Source organism: Scyliorhinus torazame, chromosome 2 (genome assembly GCF_047496885.1).
Source record: "Scyliorhinus torazame isolate Kashiwa2021f chromosome 2, sScyTor2.1, whole genome shotgun sequence".
Taxonomy (NCBI): Eukaryota; Metazoa; Chordata; class Chondrichthyes; order Carcharhiniformes; family Scyliorhinidae; genus Scyliorhinus; species Scyliorhinus torazame.
The window spans coordinates 131337677-131357490 of NC_092708.1; the positions used below are offsets into that span (position 1 = coordinate 131337677).

The 19814-nt window shown below is 43.2% G+C and overlaps 1 protein-coding gene across 2 annotated transcripts in view; it reads left to right on the top strand.

Moving 5' to 3' along the window:
• rbm45 (RNA binding motif protein 45) overlaps positions 1-19814 on the top strand; it is a 59007-nt gene that overhangs the window by 24529 nt on the left and 14664 nt on the right. For both annotated transcript variants that reach the window (XM_072477108.1, XM_072477099.1), the window contains exons 2-7: positions 4336-4458; positions 11638-11764; positions 14043-14180; positions 15356-15577; positions 16969-17104; positions 17198-17294. In XM_072477108.1, the coding sequence (XP_072333209.1) occupies positions 4336-4458; positions 11638-11764; positions 14043-14180; positions 15356-15577; positions 16969-17104; positions 17198-17294 (843 nt within the window). The remainder of the gene's footprint in view (positions 1-4335; positions 4459-11637; positions 11765-14042; positions 14181-15355; positions 15578-16968; positions 17105-17197; positions 17295-19814) is intronic.

Below are 19814 nucleotides of genomic sequence, written 5' to 3' on the forward strand. Positions count from 1 at the left end.
GCTTTCAGGTACATGCAAGTGAGGTGGCAGGTGAGGGAATTCCGGCTGCTCCCGGCACAGGGGATTCAGGACAGGGTGATTTCAGGTGTATGGGTTGGAGAAGACAAAGTTTTGGTGATTTACCAGGAGCTGAAGGAAGAGGAGGAGGCCTCGGTGGAGGAGTTAAAGGGCAAGTGGGAGGAGGAGCTTGGGGAGGAGATAGATGAGGGCCTGTGGGCTGATGCCCTGAGTAGGGTTAATTCTTCCTCCTCTTGCGCCAGGCACAGCCTAATACAGTTCAAAGTTACTCACAGAGCGCATATGACAGGGGCGAGGTTGAGTAGGTTCTTTGGGGTGGAGGACAGGAGTGGGAGGTGCTCGGGAAGCCCGGCAAATCACGTCCATATGTTCTGGTCGTGCCCGGCACTGGAGGGGTTTTGCAAGGACTATGTCCAAGGTGGTGAAAGCCCGAGTCAAGCCGATCTGGGGGTTGGCATTATTTGGGGTAACAGATGAGCCGGGAGTGCAGGAGGTGAAAGAGGCCGGCATTCTGGCCTTTACGTCCCTGGTAGCCCGGCGGAGGATTTTGCTATTATGGAAAGTTGTGAAGCCCCCTAGTGTGGAAGCTTGGATCAATGACATGGCAGGGCTCATCAAGCTGGAGAGGATAAAGTTTGTCTTGCGAGGGTCTGTGCAGGGGTTCCTCAGGCGGTGGCAACCGTACCTAGACTATCTCGCGGAGCGTTAGGAGGAGGTCAGCAGCAGCCGGGGGGGGGGGGGGGGGGGGCTTCCCTATTGGTGCTTTTAAATGTCATATGGGTGGTTATAGTATATGGAGGAAATCCAATGTATAATTTTTGATTGCTGTGTTTTTGTTTCTTTTTGTTGTGTGTGTGTGGGGGGGGTTGTTGAAAATCTGTTGAAAAATTTATATATTTTTTTAAAGTGCCATTTGTTGTTTTACCAATTAAAATTCCTACAATGCAGGAGGCCATTCAGCCTATCAACTCTGAAAGAGCACCCTACCTAAGCCCACTTCCCCCATCCCTGTAACACTACCCAACCAGAGGTTTTCCTCTTTAAATTCAAAATTCATTTTATCTTGTATCATGGCCACAGGAAACTTCTCCATGACCACATTTACCCTGATAGATACCTGACTCATTCCTCCTTCACTTTTTTAAAGTCTCATGATTTCTGCATTTTTAATGTGTTTTTTTTCAATGCTACTTATTTAGTTATCCTCAGCTTGTGATCCCTTCTACCTTAGTGGGTCTCCAGCAGGTGGTGAGAGAGCCAGTAAGAGAGGAAAAACCTACTTGACCTCATCCTCACCAATCGACCTGTTGCAGATGCATCTGTCCATGATGTGTGGTACCATGATAAATAGGGTAAACAGATCTAGCAGCTCAAAATTGGACATTCATGAGGCACTGTGTGCCATCGTCATTAGCAGAATTCTATTCCACAATTCGTAACCTAATGGTCCTACGTATCTCTTGCACCACTTAAGATTTGAGCTGGGCAAATCAACCTTGGTTCAATGAGGAATGCAGGAGAGCATGCCAGGAGCAGCAGCAGGCATACCTAAAAATGAGGTGTCAATCTGGTGAACCAAGGCTGTCATGAGATCAGGAGTTAAGGCGGAAATAAAACTAAGAAGCAGAATTCTACACATGAGGTAAATTGAACCCACAATCGATGGATAAATCCCTGTAGTCCTCTTTCCAGTTGAGTGCTGGTGGACATAAAACAACTAACCAGAGGTGGAGGCGCCACTAATATCCCCATCTTTGCAGATGAGTGCAACATTCAGGGTTGAAGCCTTTGCAACCACCTTCAGCCAAAAGTGTCCAGTAGATGACCTATCTCACCACCTCCTGAGGTTTCCATCACAGATTCCAGTCTTAAGACAATTTGATTCACACCACGTGATGTTAAAAAAGAGCTGAAGACACGATACAGCAAAAGCTATGGACCCTGACAATGTCCCAATTGTAGTACTGAAGACTTGTGCTCCAGAACTAGCCAAACCTTCAACCAAGCTGTTCCAGTACAGCTACAAAACAGCCATCTACATAAAAATGTGGAAAATTGCCCAAACATTACCAGTCCACATAAAGCAGGACAAATCTTTCCTTTAGAACATACAGTGCAGAAGGAGGCCATTTGGCCCATCGAGTCTGCACCGACCCACTTAAGCCCTCACTTCCATCCTAGACCCGTAACCCAATAACCCCTCTTAACCTTTTTGGACACTAAGGACAATTTAGCATGGCCAATCCACCTAACCTGCACGTCTTTGGACTGTGGGAGGAAACTGGAGCACCTGGAGGAAACCCACGGGGAGAACGTGCAGACTCCACGCAGACAGTGACCCAGCAGGGAATCGAACCTGGGACCCTGGCAATTTGAAGCCACGGTGCTAACCACTATGCTACCGTGCTGCCCAGTTCCGACCCATTGGTCAAATCTCAATCATCAGCAAAGTGATGGTGGGTGTCCTTGACAGTACTATTAGGTATCGTTGACAGTACTTGCCCAACAATCTGATCATCGTTGCTTAGTTTGGTTTCTACCTTGGGCAATCAGCTCCTGATCCTATGACAGCCTTGGTACACACATAGTAAAGGAGCTGAATTCAAGAGGTAGAATCCTTGACATCAGGGAAGCATTTGACATCAAGGAGCCTTAGTAAAATTGAAGTTGGTGCATTTTCACAGTAACTTAATTTGAAGCCTACTTTGACAAGCGATTTTCATTTAATTTCATCATGGAAAACTCCTTTGTTTGAAGTTAACCTAGAACAAAGGAAGATCATTGTGATTCATAAAAACAGAAACTGCTGGAAGAACTCGGCCGATCTAGCAGCATCTGTGGAGAGAGAAACAGTTAACATTTTGAGTCCATGGCTTTTAGCTTGGTTTGATTGGATTTGCATTTCTAAACAATCTAATTGTTTGATTAGAATTTCACACAGCCACTGCTAGAACTAAAAACAGCATTAGGTATTCTTGGGTGTGGGGGGGAATATTGATTAAATTGTAATTTTCGGAGGGGAGCCACAGCCAACCAGGCTGGATTTCTAATCCTACTGAATCTGTATACCAACAATTTTATCAAAATAATTTTTGATCCGGTCTAATGAGAATTCCCAAAATGTAATTTCTTAACTTCGAATCAGAGTTGCATATCAAATGGCTCTTTGAAGCTTTGCTGAGAAGTTTACTCCATACAAGAGGCTTTGTGGTGTCAACATTTTAAGTGGTTTACTTGGGGCTGCCCTGGACGTATTATGTTTTTACGTACTTGATCCTAAAGTAATCAAGATGCACTTGGATTTAGATAAAGGAAACCCTTCAATGTTAAGTTTTCAATCTAATCAATATGTGTATCTAGATTGGTTGCTTATGATATGCAGTGCAGGTGTGTTTCAATCTTTAGGATAAAAGCAGAATGTTTACATCTAATACATTTTCTTATTTTTAATTCACACAGACACAGATTTCTGTTGAACTAATGGCAAGTGAAATAATGCTTTCAAAACAAAAAGCAATTTATGATTATGCCATGAGTTCAGATTTGTCACAAATTGCAGAACCATTTATACTATTTGCTTTGCCACAACTGAAAAGATTACCCTTCTAGCCATTAACCTCACCATTGCATGTCTTGAATTTGCTACATTTATGTAATTAGTATGAATTAATCTCATCATGGCCATTTAGGATTGCTCATTCATATGTCAATCTGCTGTTAACCTGTGATTATGGTCCTGGAATACTAATCCATACAGCAGAAACCAAGAAGGGAATCACGATTCGTAGCATCTGACTCCCCCAGCTATTATGGGGCTGGTTTAGCGCACTGGGCTAAACAGCTGGCTTGTAATGCAGAAGAATGCCAGCAGTGCGGGTTCAATTCCTGTACCGGCCTCCCTGAACAGGCGCCGGAATGTGGCGACTAGGGGCTTTTCACAGTAACTTCATTGAAACCTACTTGTGACAATAAGCAATTATTATTATTAAATTGTTCCTGGAGGTTTTTTTTAAACATTTCATATGTTTTTCTTTCTTTTCCTGTCTCGGCTGCAGTTTTTCTCTTTTGTAATTTATCTCTGAAAGACCCAACTTGCTTATCAGTCTGTACCCTTAAATTTCATTGGCTTAGGCGATAGACCCCTGCACCAATTGTTTGTGGTCCCTGATGATCCAATTTTGCTGCTGTGCCATTATCAATTTGTATTTCTAGTGCAAGGTAAAATGGGGTTTGCTGTGAGGTTTGCTGCTCCAGCAATTTGAGTTGCTGTTTTTTGAGTTGTCTAAATTTTATTTTATTTTAATTTTTAAAAAACAGGTCTTCATTGCACAGTCTAGAGGATCTGGCAGCCACCGTGATGTTGAAGATGAAGAGTTGACTCGAATTTTTGTCATGATTCCAAAATCCTTTGCAGAAGATGATCTGAGGGAAAACTTTAAGGTACATCTTTACATCCATTTTTTGCATTCTTGACTCTTAACATTTCCTCCTGAATCCTCAGGTTCAAAATAATTCTTATTTGCCTATTATTTTTATTAACTACAGGATGTTGGCATCGCTGGCTTTTTAAAACTACATTTACGGGATGTGGCCATCGCTGGTTAGGCCAGCATTTATTGCCCATCCCTAGTTACCCTTCAGAAGGTGGTGGTGAGTTGCCTTCTTGAACCGCCGCAATCCTTGAAGTGTAGGTACACCCACTGCTGATTGGGAGGGAGTTCCAGGATGTTGCCCCAGCTACTGTGAAGAAATGGCAATATATTTCTAAGTCAGGGTGGTGAGTGACTTGGGGGGGGGGGGGGGGGAAACCTCCAGGTGGTGGGGTTCCCAGGTATCTGCAGTATCTTGTCCTTCTAGATGGTCGTTGATGTGGGTTTGGAAGTTGTTTAAGGAATCTTGGTGAGTTACTGCAGTGCATCTTGTACCTGGCACATTGGCTGCCACTGTTCATCGGTGGTGCAGGGTTTGAATGTTTGTGGAAGGGGGAGCAATCAAGTGGTCTACCTTTGTCCTGGATGGTGTCGAACTTCTTGAGTGTTGTTGAAGCTGCACTCATCCAGGCAAGTGGAGAATATTCCATTACACTCCTGACTTGTGCCTTGTAGATGGTGGACAGGCTTTGGATGGTCAGGAGGTGAGTTACTCGCTGTTGGATTCCTAGCCTTTGACCTGCCCTGGTAGCCGCAATATTAATGTGGCTAGTCCAGTTCAGTTCTGATCAGTGGTAACCCCCCCAGGAGGTTGCTTGTGGGGGATTCAACGATGGTAATGCCATTGAATGTCATGGGGTGGTGGTTAGATCCTTGTGGGAGATGGTCATTGCCCACCACTTGTGAGGCGTAAATGTAACTTGCCACTCGTCAGCCCAAACCTGGATATTGTCCCGGTCTTGCTGCATTTGGACATGGACTGTTTCATTACCTGAAGAGTTGTGAATGGTACTGAACATTGTGCAGTCATCAGCAAACATCCCCACTTCTGACCTAATGATGGAAGGGAGGTCATTGATGAAGCAGCTGAAGATGGTTGGGCAAAGGACCTTACCCCCAGGAACTCTTACAGTGATGTCCTGGGGTTGAGATGATTGACCTCCAACCGCCACAACATCTTCATTTGTGCCAGTATGACTCCAACCAGCGGAGAGTTTTCCTCCTGATTCCCATTGACTCCAGTTTAGCTAGGGCTCCTTGATACCATACTCGGTCAAATACTGCCTTGATGTCAAGGGCAGTCATTCTCACCTCACCTCTGGCATTCAGCTCTTATGTCCCATGTTTGAACCAAGGCTGTAATGAGGTCAAGAGCTGAGTGACCCTGGCGGAACTCAAACTCGGCGTCCATGAGTAGGTTTTTGCTGAATAAGTGCCGCTTGATAGCACTGTTGACGACTCCCTCCATCATGTTGCTAATGGTGGAGATTAGACTGATCGGGCGGTAATTGGCTGGGTTGGATTTGTCCTGTTTCTTGTGTACAGGACACACCTGGGCAACTTTCCACATTGCTGGTAGATGCCAGTTGTAGCTGTACTGGAACAGCTCGGCTAGGGGTGCTGCAAGTTCTGGAGCACAAGTCTTCAGTACTATTGCTGGGATATTGACGGGGCCCATAGTCGTTGCAGTATTCAGTGCCTTCAGCCATTTCTTAATATCATGTGGAGTGAATTGTATTGGCTGAAGACCTTCATCTGTGATACTGGGGACCTCTGGAGGAGACCAAGATGGATCAACCACTTGGCACTTCTGGCCGAAGATTGTTGCGAATGCCTCAGTCTTGTCTTTTGCCCATATGTGCTGGGCTCCTCCATCATTGAGGATGGGGATATTGTGGAGCCTCCTCCTCCAGTGAGTTGTTTAATTGTCCGCCACTATTCACGGCTGGATGTGGCAGGACTACAGAGCTTAGATCTGATTTGTTTGTTGAGGAATCGCTTAGCTCTTGTCTATTACTTGCTGCTTATGCTGTCTGGCACACATGTAGTCCTGTGTTGTAGCTTCACCAGGTCGACACCTCATTTTTCAGTGTGCCTAATGTTGATCTGGCATGCTCTCCTGCACTCTTCATTGAACCAGGGTTGGTCCCCCTGGCTTGGTCGTAATGGTAGAGTGGGGGATATGCCGGGCCATGAGGTTGCAGGATGTGATTGAATATAATTCCGCTGCTGCTGATGGCCACAACGCCTCATGGATGCCCAGTTTTGAGTTGCTAGATCTGTTCAAAGTCTACCATTTAGCACGGTGGTTGTGCCACACAGCACGATGAAGGATATCCTCAATGAAGGCTGGTCTGCACAAAGACTGCGGTGGTCACTTCTCCCGATACTGTCATGGACTGATGCATCTGCAGCAGGCAGATTGGTTAGGATGAGGTCAAGTATGCCAACATTTATTGCCCATCCCTAGTTGCCCTTCAGAAACTGGAGGTGAGCTGCCTTCTTGAACCGCTGCAGTCCCAGAGGTGCAGGTCCATACAGTGTGTTCTTTGGAAGGGAATTCCAGTGTTTTGACCCAGCGACAGTGAAGGAACAGCGATGTATTTCCAAGGCAGGTTGGTGAATGACTTGGAGGGGAACCTCCCAAGTGGTGGGGTTCCCAGGTATCTGCTGCTCTTGTTCTAGCTGGCAGAGGTTTTAGGTTTGGAAGGTGCTGTCTAAGGAACCTTGGCGAGTTACTGCAGTGCATCTCGTAGATGGTACACACGGCTGCCACTGATGTCGGTGGTGATGGGGTAAAATATTTGTGGAAGAGGCAGCACGGTGGCGCAGTGGGTTTGTCCTGCAGCCTCACGGCGCCGAGGTACCAGGTTCGATCCCAGCTCTGGGTCACTGCCTGTGTGGAGTTTACACATTCTCCCTGTGTTTGTGTTGGTTTTGCCTCCACAACCCAAAGATGTGCAGGGTAGGTGGATTGGCCATGCTAAATTGCCCCTTAATTGGAAAAAATGAATTGGGTACTCTAAATATATATAAAAAGGAGAAAAAAATATTTGTGGAAGGGGTGCCAATCAAGCAGGTTACTTTGTCCTGGGAGGAGGGTTACTCGCCGTTTATCTTCTGGTAGCTACAGTAGTGTAGTCTTTGAATTTGGAGTCAGCCCCAAGTTAACAACTGACTCTGGGGTTTCAACATCAAAAGGAATTTTTCACCCACCTCTTCTCTTTCAAAACCTGAAACTACTCCTCCAATTTGCCAGTACGTCCCTGCATATAACACAAATGGGCTTTGCATCCTTCTTTGCATTGGCAGAATTGGCAAAACCATACCTCAAGAAATTATCTTCATACAGCTTTGTTCCCGAGTTAAGTTTCTTCTTTGCAGGCTGTTAACCAAAGGCCCTGGAGTTCTGTACAGAGCTAACACCAGCACTGCTCTGTCCTGCCTTGGACTCTTCAGCAACTCTCTGCAACAGATTCTGTTGAGATCCTGTCCAGTAGGTACACTGCCTATTTAGTCCCTGGCTGTCTTTTATTTTTAAGAAAACTCTGTGTCTTCATAGTCCTCTTGTCCGCAGCTGGAAAATGGAAGCAACTGTGCTCTGTAATTTGACATCAAAAGGTATACAAGTGTGCATGGTCGTGACCTGCGCTCTGCTGTCATTTAAAGCCGAAAGACTGCACATAGCCTCATTTATTTTCATTTAAAAGGCAGCAACGGCTGCCATTCTCGATGTAAAAGCTGGTAGTGGCCATTGGGTGCTTCTCCCACAATCGGGGCCACTGGGAACGGCGCGATCGTTCCGCGACCCTAATGACACCCGCCCGCGGCCCTCACTTTGAAAAATCCTGGATTCGACGTTCCGAAAAGGGTGGTGAAGAGATGGCAAAACGGATCAGACCTTCGGAGAAACCAGAGAAGTGGATTCTTTGAAGGGATGGAAGGAATTACATTGTCCCTATGTCAGCTCTCACTATAGGCTGCTTGCAACATATTTACCTCGGTACCACCTACATGTTCACTTGTTACAAGTCCAAAGTAAATCTAGACGAGTGAATGTTTTGTGGTGTCTCGGCCAGGGGTGGGGGTCTGCCATTCCGTAAGGCAGGAACTCACTTTAGAGGTTGCTCGAGATTGGGGGGGGGGCTCCGTAGGTACAACATTTCTAGTTTGGTGGGGAGGGCGAAAGCTGATCTGGCAAGGTGGGATGGTCTCCGTCTGTCACTGGTGGGTCGGGTACAGGCGGTTAAAATGAATGTGCTGCTCCGATTCCTGTTTATTTTTCAATGTCTGCCGATTTTCCTGCCAAAGACATTTTTTAGAGAGATTGAAGGGATAATTACCTCGTTCATATGGGGAGGGAAGGTGGCCAGAATTTAAAAGGTGCTACTACAGAGAGGAAGGCAGACAGGGGTTTGGGTCTTCCGAACCTGATGTATTTATTACTGGGCGGCGAATGTGGAGAAGATACGGAGCTGAGTTAGCGGGGTTGACTCCCAATGGGTCAGAATGGAGGAGAGTTTGGGTAGGTGGTCGGTTTTGAAGGCGCTCCCGACAGCCCCGGGGAGATACTCAGGGAATCGGTTGTAATAGCTTCATTGAGAATTTGGACTCAGTTTCGACAGCACTTCGGCTTGTGGGCAGGGTCAAGGGAAATGTCAAGTCGGGTGACCTCTGGGAAGTGGGATGGAAATTTTCGGAGATGGGAGGAGAAAGGAATTAGGACACTAAAATATTTGTTTCTTAGGGGTCGTTTTGCGGGATTGAAGGTGCTGGGAGCGAAGTATGGGCTGGAGCAGGTGGAAAATTTAGATACATGCAGGTTCGAGACTTTGCCAGAAAGGCGATACAGAGCTTCCCAGTAGAGCCGGCTTCCACATTGCTGGAGGAGGTGCTGAGCACGGGGGGGGGGGACTGGAGAAGGGTGCAGTATTGGCGGTTTACAGGGCTATTTTGGAGGAGGAGAAGGTGCCGCTAGAAGGGATCAAAGCAAAGTAGAAGGAAGAGGTGGAGGAGGGGTTCTGGTGTGAGGTGCTCTGGAAGGTGAAAGCCTCCACCCCGTGTACGAGGTTGGGGGTGATACAGCTGAAGGTTGTGTATAGAGTGCACCTCACAAGGGCGAGGATGAGCCGGCTCTGTGAGGGGGTAGAAGATGTGTGTGAACATTGTCGGGGGGGGGGGGTGGGGGGGTCTGCAAACCACGTTCATATGTTTTGGTCCTGTCCAAAGCTGGAGGATTACTGGAAGGAGGTGTTTAGGGTCATCTCTAAAGTGGTGCACGTGAAACTGGACCTGGGCCCTCGGGGGGGCCATATTCAGGGTGTCGGATCAGCCAGGGTTGGAAACGAGCGCGGAGGCAGATGTTGTTGCCTTCGCCTCGTTGACCGCCCATAGGCACATCCTGTTACGGTGGAGATCAACCTCTCCACCCTGTGCCCTGGCGTGGCAGGGGGACCTGCTGGAATTCCTGGCGCGTGAAAAGGTCAAATTTGAACTGAGGGGAAGGATGGGGGGGGTTCTACAATTCATGGGCATTATTCATTATGCACTTTTGAGAATTGGATCACATCGAACATTAGGGGGGTTGGGGGCTTGGAGGGTTGGGGGAGGGGATGGACTGTATGTGTTCATGGTGACTGTGGGTGATTCCTGATTCCTTTTTGTCATTTGTTTATGTTAACATGCGGGCTAATGTCTGGGGTTTGGTAGGAGGATGGGATCGTTGTTATTGATATGGGGATTGACATTACATTCGTTACTGATTATTGTTTATTGTTGGGTTTAATTTTGGGAGAAAATGTGAAAAAGAATGTAAAAAATGTTTTTTTTTTTTTTTAAATGTTCACTTGTTACGTTAAAGGTTGATGAAGATATTAAAAGACAAACTGATGTGTGTGTAATAATCATGTGTATGTAATGTGATTTCTATGGAGTTTATTAACTACCTTGGACGCACATTTCAATTTTAGAGAGGGAAAGATGGCATATTACGGTTCTTTCGTAAATACTGTGACCTGTTTTTGGGCCAGTGGTAATAATTGGTCTTGTGACGTTTTGCACAGATCCCATGGTTGTATCTTGCCTCAAATGCCTGCCTTGTGAATACTTGATTCCAATAATGAGTGTAAAGAGAATAATAAATTGTAAACATTAAGACAAAGGGATTGTCTTATAATTGCTGAGTATAATCAAGACCGAGGTCAATAGATTATTGGATATGGGGATAGTGCAGGAAGGTGAGGTAGAAGATCATCCATGGTCCTGTTGAGTGGAAAGGAGGCTCACAGGGCCAAATGTTCTTTGTCTTTTTATGTTCCTATGTACACCTTTTGTAGTTCTAACCTACTTCCATAATGTCTTGGTCAGCTGACTGTATTGTAACATACATAATGTTGATGCAAATACACTGACTGAATTAAAAGATCAATTGACACCCATTTTCCTAGGCCGCCAACAATTTATTAGTGACAGAACAGACCACGGTGAGGTCGAGAGACTGCAAGCTATAGAGACGGCACCCAAACGGGTGGGGGGGAGGGGGTGATCCTTGTTTCCAGTGACTCCATGGAATGTCCCTGGTCCAAGTAAGGCCTTCCAGAAGCAGTAGCACTTGCACTGACCCCTCTGATCGCGGGGCCTTCCTGTCTTTCCCTGACAAATTTTTCCCCTCCACTTTGTCTCAAAAGACCTTCCTAATCCTTCAAGCCTCAGCAAGGGGAATTTTGCTTGGTAGTGCTGCTGATGTCGCAGTGCTGCTGGCCCTCTGAGCTCGTAGTGTGGTGTGCCAACTGACCTTCCTTATTTGAATTGTGGGACTGGCAACGGCGACCACTTAATTATCTGGTGCCAGAACGATTGCCACGCCGATCCCACTTTGCACCCCATGAGTTGTGACCTGCAAACAGTCCCAATGTTGGACTCGTCCTGTGCCAAAACGTCCCAGCCATTATAAACAAATAACGGAGAGATTATAGATAAAAGTCTCCAATTATTAACTTCGAATATAAACAATTTGTTTTTTAATACCTTGTTTCACCGTCATATTTAACTTTTTAGGATGTTATCAATACCCTCTGACCTTGTTTACTTTGTCTCAAAGATCTCCACTGTACATATATTGACCGTTTATGACTGACTTAATTCGTATAGCCACAGATTGAACTCTAACTTCAGTTTGCATTTCTACCAGGAATTTGGAGATATTGAATACTGCAGTGTCATCAAGAACAAGAGTACAGGGGAGAGCAAAGGCTTTGGCTATGTGAGATTTCTGAAGCCATCTCAGGCTGCTCAAGCCATTGAAAACTGCGAACGATGTAAGACTTGTTCCCAAAACTGAAGTAAACTTTTGAAATTAGATCTCGGTACCAGAAGTGAAGTGGACTGGAATCATTTAAAGTTCATATATTTAAAAAAAAATTCATTGTTTATATAGGAACTAATAATATTATTCCTCCAATATAATAGCTGTAAAACTGAAGTATGTGTATTTATCTATGTTTGTATTGAATATCTTGTCATTTCCTATTTTAAATGAACTTGAGTTAAAAGCTGATCCCACACTATTTCGAAAGGGTGGACATTGACTACAATCGTAGTCTGGTGGCATTCCTTTAGTGTGGCATTTGATCTCATACCACAATGTTCTAATGAAAATACATTACAAAATCTATCTATTAATCTTGATCCATTATTGTACAGCTTTTAAGATGGTTGCACAGGTAACACAAAATATAAGCCTCGCTGGAGTTCAGCTACTGAGATATATATTTTTATATAATGGGGTGGTGGGGAAACAACAAAGAATGTTGTTTAGTTACTCAGTTAAAGTTTGTTCCAATTCAGCGTGTACTGAGGTCACAATATAAAAAGGAACTTGTAAAAATTGGCGATGAAGAAAATTGTAAGATCAGAAGACGGAGATTTATACTGTGATCAGTAGTCTTCCTGACTTTGCATTACTTTGCTTCTGACTGGAAGCATGCACTAGATAAAATGAAATCCCTAGATAAAAAACTTTTTTAAATTTGAAAATGTCTAATTCACGTTTTGGGAAGGAACTCTGCACGATAATGTTCATAAACTAAGCAAATCACATGTTGGGGAAGGTATCTGCCTGTATTTGGGGCCAGGGTGCCTTTTTGAAAATTGTATAAAATTTTTAAAAACTAATGGGGAATTACACCACTTGGCAATTTGTGGTCCAGTAAGAACTCGAGGCAGTTATGAGACACCCTCGGAGAATCTTCAACTATGTGCATGCATGCGCGCGCGCACACAACTAAGTTTGAAAATGAATATTGTGTATTCGTGTGAATTAAAATTCTACATTTATAATATTTATTATATATGACAAAGGAGACTATTAGTACATTCTAATTCTACGCTTTTCATAATAATGTTACCGAAAAATGCATATTGTGTAATATGGTTCACATGATGTAATATTATGTGTTCCTGCAACGTTTTCCTAGATTATGCGGAACTTACACAATTAATTGACATTATGACTGAGTCTTCTAGATTAAATTAAATGTTTTGATACTAGCCTATTGCCAATTTGGAATAGTCATGCAGATGTATAAATTTGTAAAACTCATATAAACCAAATGAGGAATATAATAGGAAATTTTGTGAAAGACTGCAACGTGAATATATGAAAATGTAATTGTATGTTAATATATCTGGATGTATAATCAATAGATCTGGATCCTTCCCACTGCTGATGCCGGTGTGGTGTCATGAATAATTCATTCAGTTTTCTGCATCTCTAGGTGACCACCTCGTTTACTTGAGTGGTTACAACGTCCCTGAAGAAGCTGCTTGAATATGGCGGCACGGTGGAGTAGTGGTTAGCACTGCTGCCTATGGTGTTGAGGACTCTGGTTCGATCATGGCCCAGGGTCACTGTGTAGTTTGCACGTTATCCCCGTGTCTGCGTGGGTTTCACCCCCACAGCCCAAAGATGTGCAGGTTAGGTGGATTGGCCACACTAAATTGTCCCTTAATTGGAAAAAAATAATTGGGTACTCTAAATTTGTTTTTAAAAGAAGCTGCATGAATTGCACAACTATAAACATGTTAACATTCTAATTGGCACCAAGCTTTAATGTTTCTTGATGTCTAATTGGTGATTAGCTGCACAAATGTATTCCAAAATATGCACAGTAATTACAAATCATTTGTGTTCCATTCATGTAAAACCATTATACAAAGATGTTAGGGGAATTTCATTACTTAATGGGAATTTCAGCTCAACAATTATTAGAACCCTAATAAAAAATTACAGAATAGTTGTACAGTAAAATGTAGTTGGGCTTTGAAACTGAGATTTGCAAGAAAATACTTTTTTTATCACTATGGGTATCGGTGATCAATTGTCTAAGTTATGTAATTGCAAACTACTATCTGTTTTGTGTTGCTGAAGAGTTCCTTGCATTGATTGTAAAATACTGTAGGTAACTAAAGAAAGCTAGATTCAGGGGAAAAAACAAAGTCATCTTTATTCACGAGATTAAAAAATAAACTCCACCACCAAGTTGAGTTTATGCCTATTTCATGCTTAATATAATGCATTTCTCCATTTTTGCACAGCTTTTAAGGCAATACTTGCTGAGCCAAGAAACAAGCCTACATACTCTGAGAATGACTATATGGGTGGGGCCAGACAAGAACAACCTTCTTATGCGTCAGGGTTTGATGCTCCAAGAAGTCAAAATATGTTTCCTTTTGGTAAGTCTACATAATTATGGTTAAAACTGGATGAGTAATAAATTTAAAGTGGTCAAAGCATTTCTTGTGAATATAGTAGATGCATAAAATTACATTAGTGAAGTTGTTTTGAAGCTGATGTGATGGCTATAAAACCTGCCATTCACTATAAGGAGGGCTGAGATTCAGCATTGGAAAACTGCATCAGAGAGTATTTTGTCTTATAAATAAACCATAAATTATTTTTTTTAAACGGATATCCACACAATTGTGCTGCTCTGGATTTATAGAAAATAATTAATCCACAAAGTACAACATATATGCTTAAAATTGTGTAATTTGTTGTTCACTTTTGTAATCACTCTCTGAATTGATTTCGCCCCCCCCTCCAATTAAAATGTTAATTCTCTTCTGTGATAACGATGTTCAAAATGTGTTTCAGCAATTCATATTCACTGGGGCTGGATTCTCCGTTATTAGGGCTATGTCCCCACGCCGGCATCAGAAATGTGGACTTTCATGCCAGAGAAACTGGCGTGAAAGTGCCACATATTCCCAGCACTGCAGGGGGCTAGCAGGGACCCGGCGTGGATCCAGCAGCTTTTGCTGCAGCTACGGTCCCCTGCACATATGGGCCGGAGACCGCGCATGCGTACGTCGGCGGCCTCCAGCGGCTGCACCATGCTCCATGGCAGACTCTGACTGCAGAGCTGGAGCCGGAAAATAAACCCCCCGATCGGCTGCGTGCCCGACCCTGACAGCCCGCACAAACATTTCCCGGCCACGTATAAGGCCCCCCCGCCCTCCAATCGGCCCACCCTCGACCATGGCAGCCATCCGCAGCCGCTACACGAGTATCCCGACCAGCTGGACCATATTCGATCCATGCAGTTGGGACTTCGGCCAATCCGGGGCAGAGAATGGCCCCAGGTAGGTGCTAGGCAGTGGGAGTACGCCGCTTTTCGGGTCCCGCAGAATCGGGGAACCGATTCCGTGCGGGGAAATGGACCCCCCCGGCCGCCGGCCGTGATTCCGGCGCCGGGGTGCAGAGAATCCAGCCCACTATCTTTGTAGTTTTAAGTAGTTGTAAAATGCAGCACCACACTTGTACTTAACTATGCTTTATCCTAGTTAGTAGTGGGGTTAGATTCATTCACAAATGTTTTGTCTTTCTTTCTGATTATCTACTAATGCAGCAGGTGAATTTACCAACTTTGGAACAAGTGAAATGAGAAGTGGTGGTGAAATGAGAGCTGAAGTTAGAAATGAAATGAGAAGTGGGGAAAATATATCCACATGTCTTTCAGTGTCTACTAGAGGTGTACTTACACATGAACAAGTTTATAGTCTCTTCGATATCATCCCAGGACTGGAATATTGTGAAATTCAGAGAGACCCCTATTTGGGTTATGGTAAAGGCAAGTACTATTAAACGTGTAAAGCGTAAGCTGTATAAAATGGGTAATTGACTATTGTCCTTTTGAACAGATTTTTCCTCGTTTCATTTATCCCCCAGTACATGTACACATTCTGGAGATTATTCCCAGGTATTTTGAGCTGCCCAGAGTGCTATATGTATTGCATTCCTATTTCTCATCCAGTAGGGAAAAGGCTGGCCTTTATTACATACCTTTCTGGTGCCTTGGTTGAGATCAGGAACATGTATGATTCATGTGGTAAAATCTGCATGCACTGTTGCAAATTCATCAATTGTAACCAAATATTTTTATACTACAGAAGATGCATGTTATTCTGACAAGCTGATATGGACAAAAATGAGACAATTTCATGACCATTGAGTAAATCTTTAAAAGTCATAGGCATGTGTAAATATTAATGGGTGAGGGTCTGTTTAAGATATTTGCATGGTAAAATGTTTTGACATGAGAAAGCAAAGCTTGTGATTCCGAATCAGAAAAAAAAATATGTCTGATCAGGATATGGTCATGAGGTCCAGAGAGGTGGGGACTGTTATCTATCCTTTCCTCATTTGAATTCAAGAAGTTGTTTATGGAAAATGTTTGGATCTAATTTTTTTAATTGTCACCAACTATAGTTTTTATATGCAAAATATTTGAAGGAACTGGAATTATTGAATAATTTCCTTTTGGGATTTTGGAGATCTCTCTTTAATGCTCTAATTTTAAAGATACTTCAATTAGAATGTTATTTGTAGCAGACCTAAATTAACTGAGCCTTTTAAAATATTAAAAACGAATGCAATTAAAACATTTCAAATCTGACATGTTTGTCGCCATTCCAACAGATGACTTTTCAGAGTGCATGACTGAAAAGATTTATTTATGTTATTGTAATTGCTCCATGTTAGAAATTGCGCACCAATTATGTAACTTTTCTCTTATTATTTGCTGTCTGCAATTGGTGGAACATGATACACAATAAGTGTCTTGTTTCATCACATGATCATAAAATTGAAAGCCTGGTTTACCTGTAGATGGCACAGTTGTACAGGTTTTGACCGTAAATACCAAAATAGGAAAAATATTAGTGTAACAATGTATTTTGTGATATCAAATATTTTCTATTTCATATTCAAAATGTGCTATTGGAACTGTAATTCTAAAGGAATTTCCTTGAACTGTATTTCACATGTAAAATTTAAAATCTTATCTGTGAAGTGTTGCTCTAATGGCTTGAGGGTTGCTTGAGATTTACAAAGTAACAAATCAAGTTTAAAACAGATCATCACTGTAATGTTAACATCAGTTGCACGGTGTGTATGAAAGAAATGCTCTTAAATACTCTTAAAGGTGGGATAACCTCTAACAAGGAAGCAAATTTATTTTAGGATATGCTCTTGTTCGATACAACAATGTGGCATCAGCAGTATACGCCAAGGAAAAGCTGCATGGATTTGAGTATCCACCTGGTAATCGAATTGGAGTTAATTATATTGAAGATGATGCCAGTGACAGACGATCAAAGTAAGACCACTGCAGAAATTGACGAGTGCTTTTTTTTTCGCTTTTGTATGATGGTGCTCAATGCAAAATTATTTCAATTGTTTTCTATTTTAGCCCAGTTGGAATGATGGCCTTACAACTTGTGGCGGCTCAGATGATGTCACTGGCCTGTAACAACCCTGTTGGCCAGCAGATGATTCCAGCTTCACCTGTGAGTACTATAAATGTTAGCTTTTACTTTCTGTTTTCAAAGATAGTTCTTTTTGGATTTTAAGAATATTTTTAAAAATTCACTGGCTCAGCTGTAAATCTATATTTAAGTATTCTGTGTAACACTCCCACCGTACCTGCGCTTACTGGCAAGAAAAAGTAACTTACTAAACACTATTATAACCCTTATTTCTTTTCTGTCACAGAAAATTTACTGAAGAGGGGGAAGGGTTTGGCATAAGATATCTGCTTATATAAAACTGTTCTATACTTTGTTTTTAAGCCTTTTGTGTTTTATTTTGTAAACACTCTATGATGTTTGATGTAACTCTGTATTTTCTTTATGTTAGCCACCAACAGCATGTGGCTGATTGTGTCACATCTGAATTCCCATAACATTTTATTGGTAAGAGGAGATGAGTAATAAACCCTATAGTTATGGAGATAATCGATGTACTTGTATGTTTGATGGTACAAGGGTAAGACAGTGATAATTCAGTACTTCTTTGACTGCGGGACTGTTAAGTACATAAACCCGTGAAGCACATTTGTTGTATTGTGAGAGTTTATGTATGTTTTTCCTTAATGCATGGAGCTAAAACAATATATTCCTGATCCTACAGGTGAATAATGAATCATTTCTGTTGGAGATAATTGCTTTAATGTGTACTTCTTTTTAGAAAAACTAAAAACATTTTATGCATGGTGCAGCAGATTGTACTGGTGTCTCACATTAGTTAAATTGGAATAAATTATTTTCAGATGGTTTTGGTTAGCCATGGTAAAGAAGAAGCAATCTAAAGTAATAATTCTTCAAGGCGAGCCAATTTCTTGTCGTTTATTCTTTCATGGGACATAGACATTGCTGGCAGGACCGGCATTTGTTGCCCTTGAACTGAGTGGCTTATCAGGGCTTTTCAAAGGGAATTTAAGAGGCAACCACGTCGCTGTGGATCTGGAGTTATATGTAGACTACTCCAGGTAAGGATGTCAGATTTCCTTCCCAGACAGCACGGCAGCACAAGTGGCTAACATTGTGGCTTCTCAGCGCCAGAGTCCATTCAATTCCCCGCTGGGTCACTGACTGTGCGGAATCTGCACGTTCGCCCCGTGTCTGCGTGGGTTTTCTCCAGGTGCCCCGGCTTCCTCCCACAGTCCAAAGACGTGCAGGTTAGGTGGATTGACCATGATAAAGTGGTCAAAAAGGTTAGATGGGGTTATTGGGTTACGGGGATAGGGTGGAAGTGAGGGCTTAAGTGGGTCGGTGCAAACTCGATGGGCTGAATGGCCTTCTGCGCTGTATGTTCTATGTAGTGAACCAGGTGTGTTTTATAACACTTCAGACTTCCTAATTAATGGCATTTAAATGCCACCAGCTGCTGTGATGGGCTGCAAACCCGAGCATTAGCCTGGGCCTCTGGATTACTAGCCCAGTGACTACCATTATGTCACCATCTTCCCAGTGATTTACATAGATACATAGAAGATAGGAGCAGGAGGAGGCCTTTTGGCCCTTCGAGCCTGCTCCGCCATTCATCACGATCATGGCTGACCTTCCAACTCAATAGCCTAATCCTGCTTTCTCCCCATAGCCTTTGATCCCATTCTCCCCGAGTGCTATATCCAGCCGCCTCTTGAATATATTCAAAGTTTTAGCATCAACTATTTAGCATCAACTGTGGTAATGAATTCCACAGGCTCACCACTCTTTGTGTGAAGAAATGTCTCCTTATCTCTGTCCGAAATGGTTGACCCTGAATCCTCAGGCTGTGACCCCATCATTGGTAACATCTTCCCTGCCCTGTCTAGTCCTGTTAGAATTTTATAAGTCTCTATGAGTTCCCCCCTCATTCTTCTGAACTCCAGCGAGAACAATCCCAACCTAGTCAATCTCTCCTCATATGACAGTCCCGCCATCCCTGGAATCAGTCTGGTAAACCTTTGCTGCACTCCCTCGAGAGCAAGAACATCCTTCCTCAGAGAAGGAGACCAAAACTGCACAGAATACTCCAAGTGTGGCCTCACCAAGGCCCTGTACAATTGCAGCAACACATCCCTGCTTCTATACTCGAAACCTCTTGCAATGACGGCCAACACACCATTAGCCTTCTTTACCGTCTGCTGCACCTGTATACTTACCTTCAGCGAATGGTGCACAAGGATACCCAGGTCCCGCTCCACACTCCCCTCTCCCAATTTACAACCATTCAGGTAGTAATCTGCCTTCCTGTTTTTGCTTCCAAAATGAATAACTTCACACTTATCCAAATTATACTGCATCTGCCATTGGTTTGCCCACTCGCCCAACCTGTCCAGATCTTGCTGTAGGATCCTTGCATTCTCGTCACAATTCAACCTCCCACCTAATTTGGTATCATCTGCAAACTTTGAGATGTTACATTTTGTTCCCTCATCCAAATCATTAATATATATTGTGAATAACTGGGGTCCCAGCACTGATCCCTGTGGTGCCCCACTGGTTACTGCCTGACAATTTGAAAATTACCTATTAATCCCTACT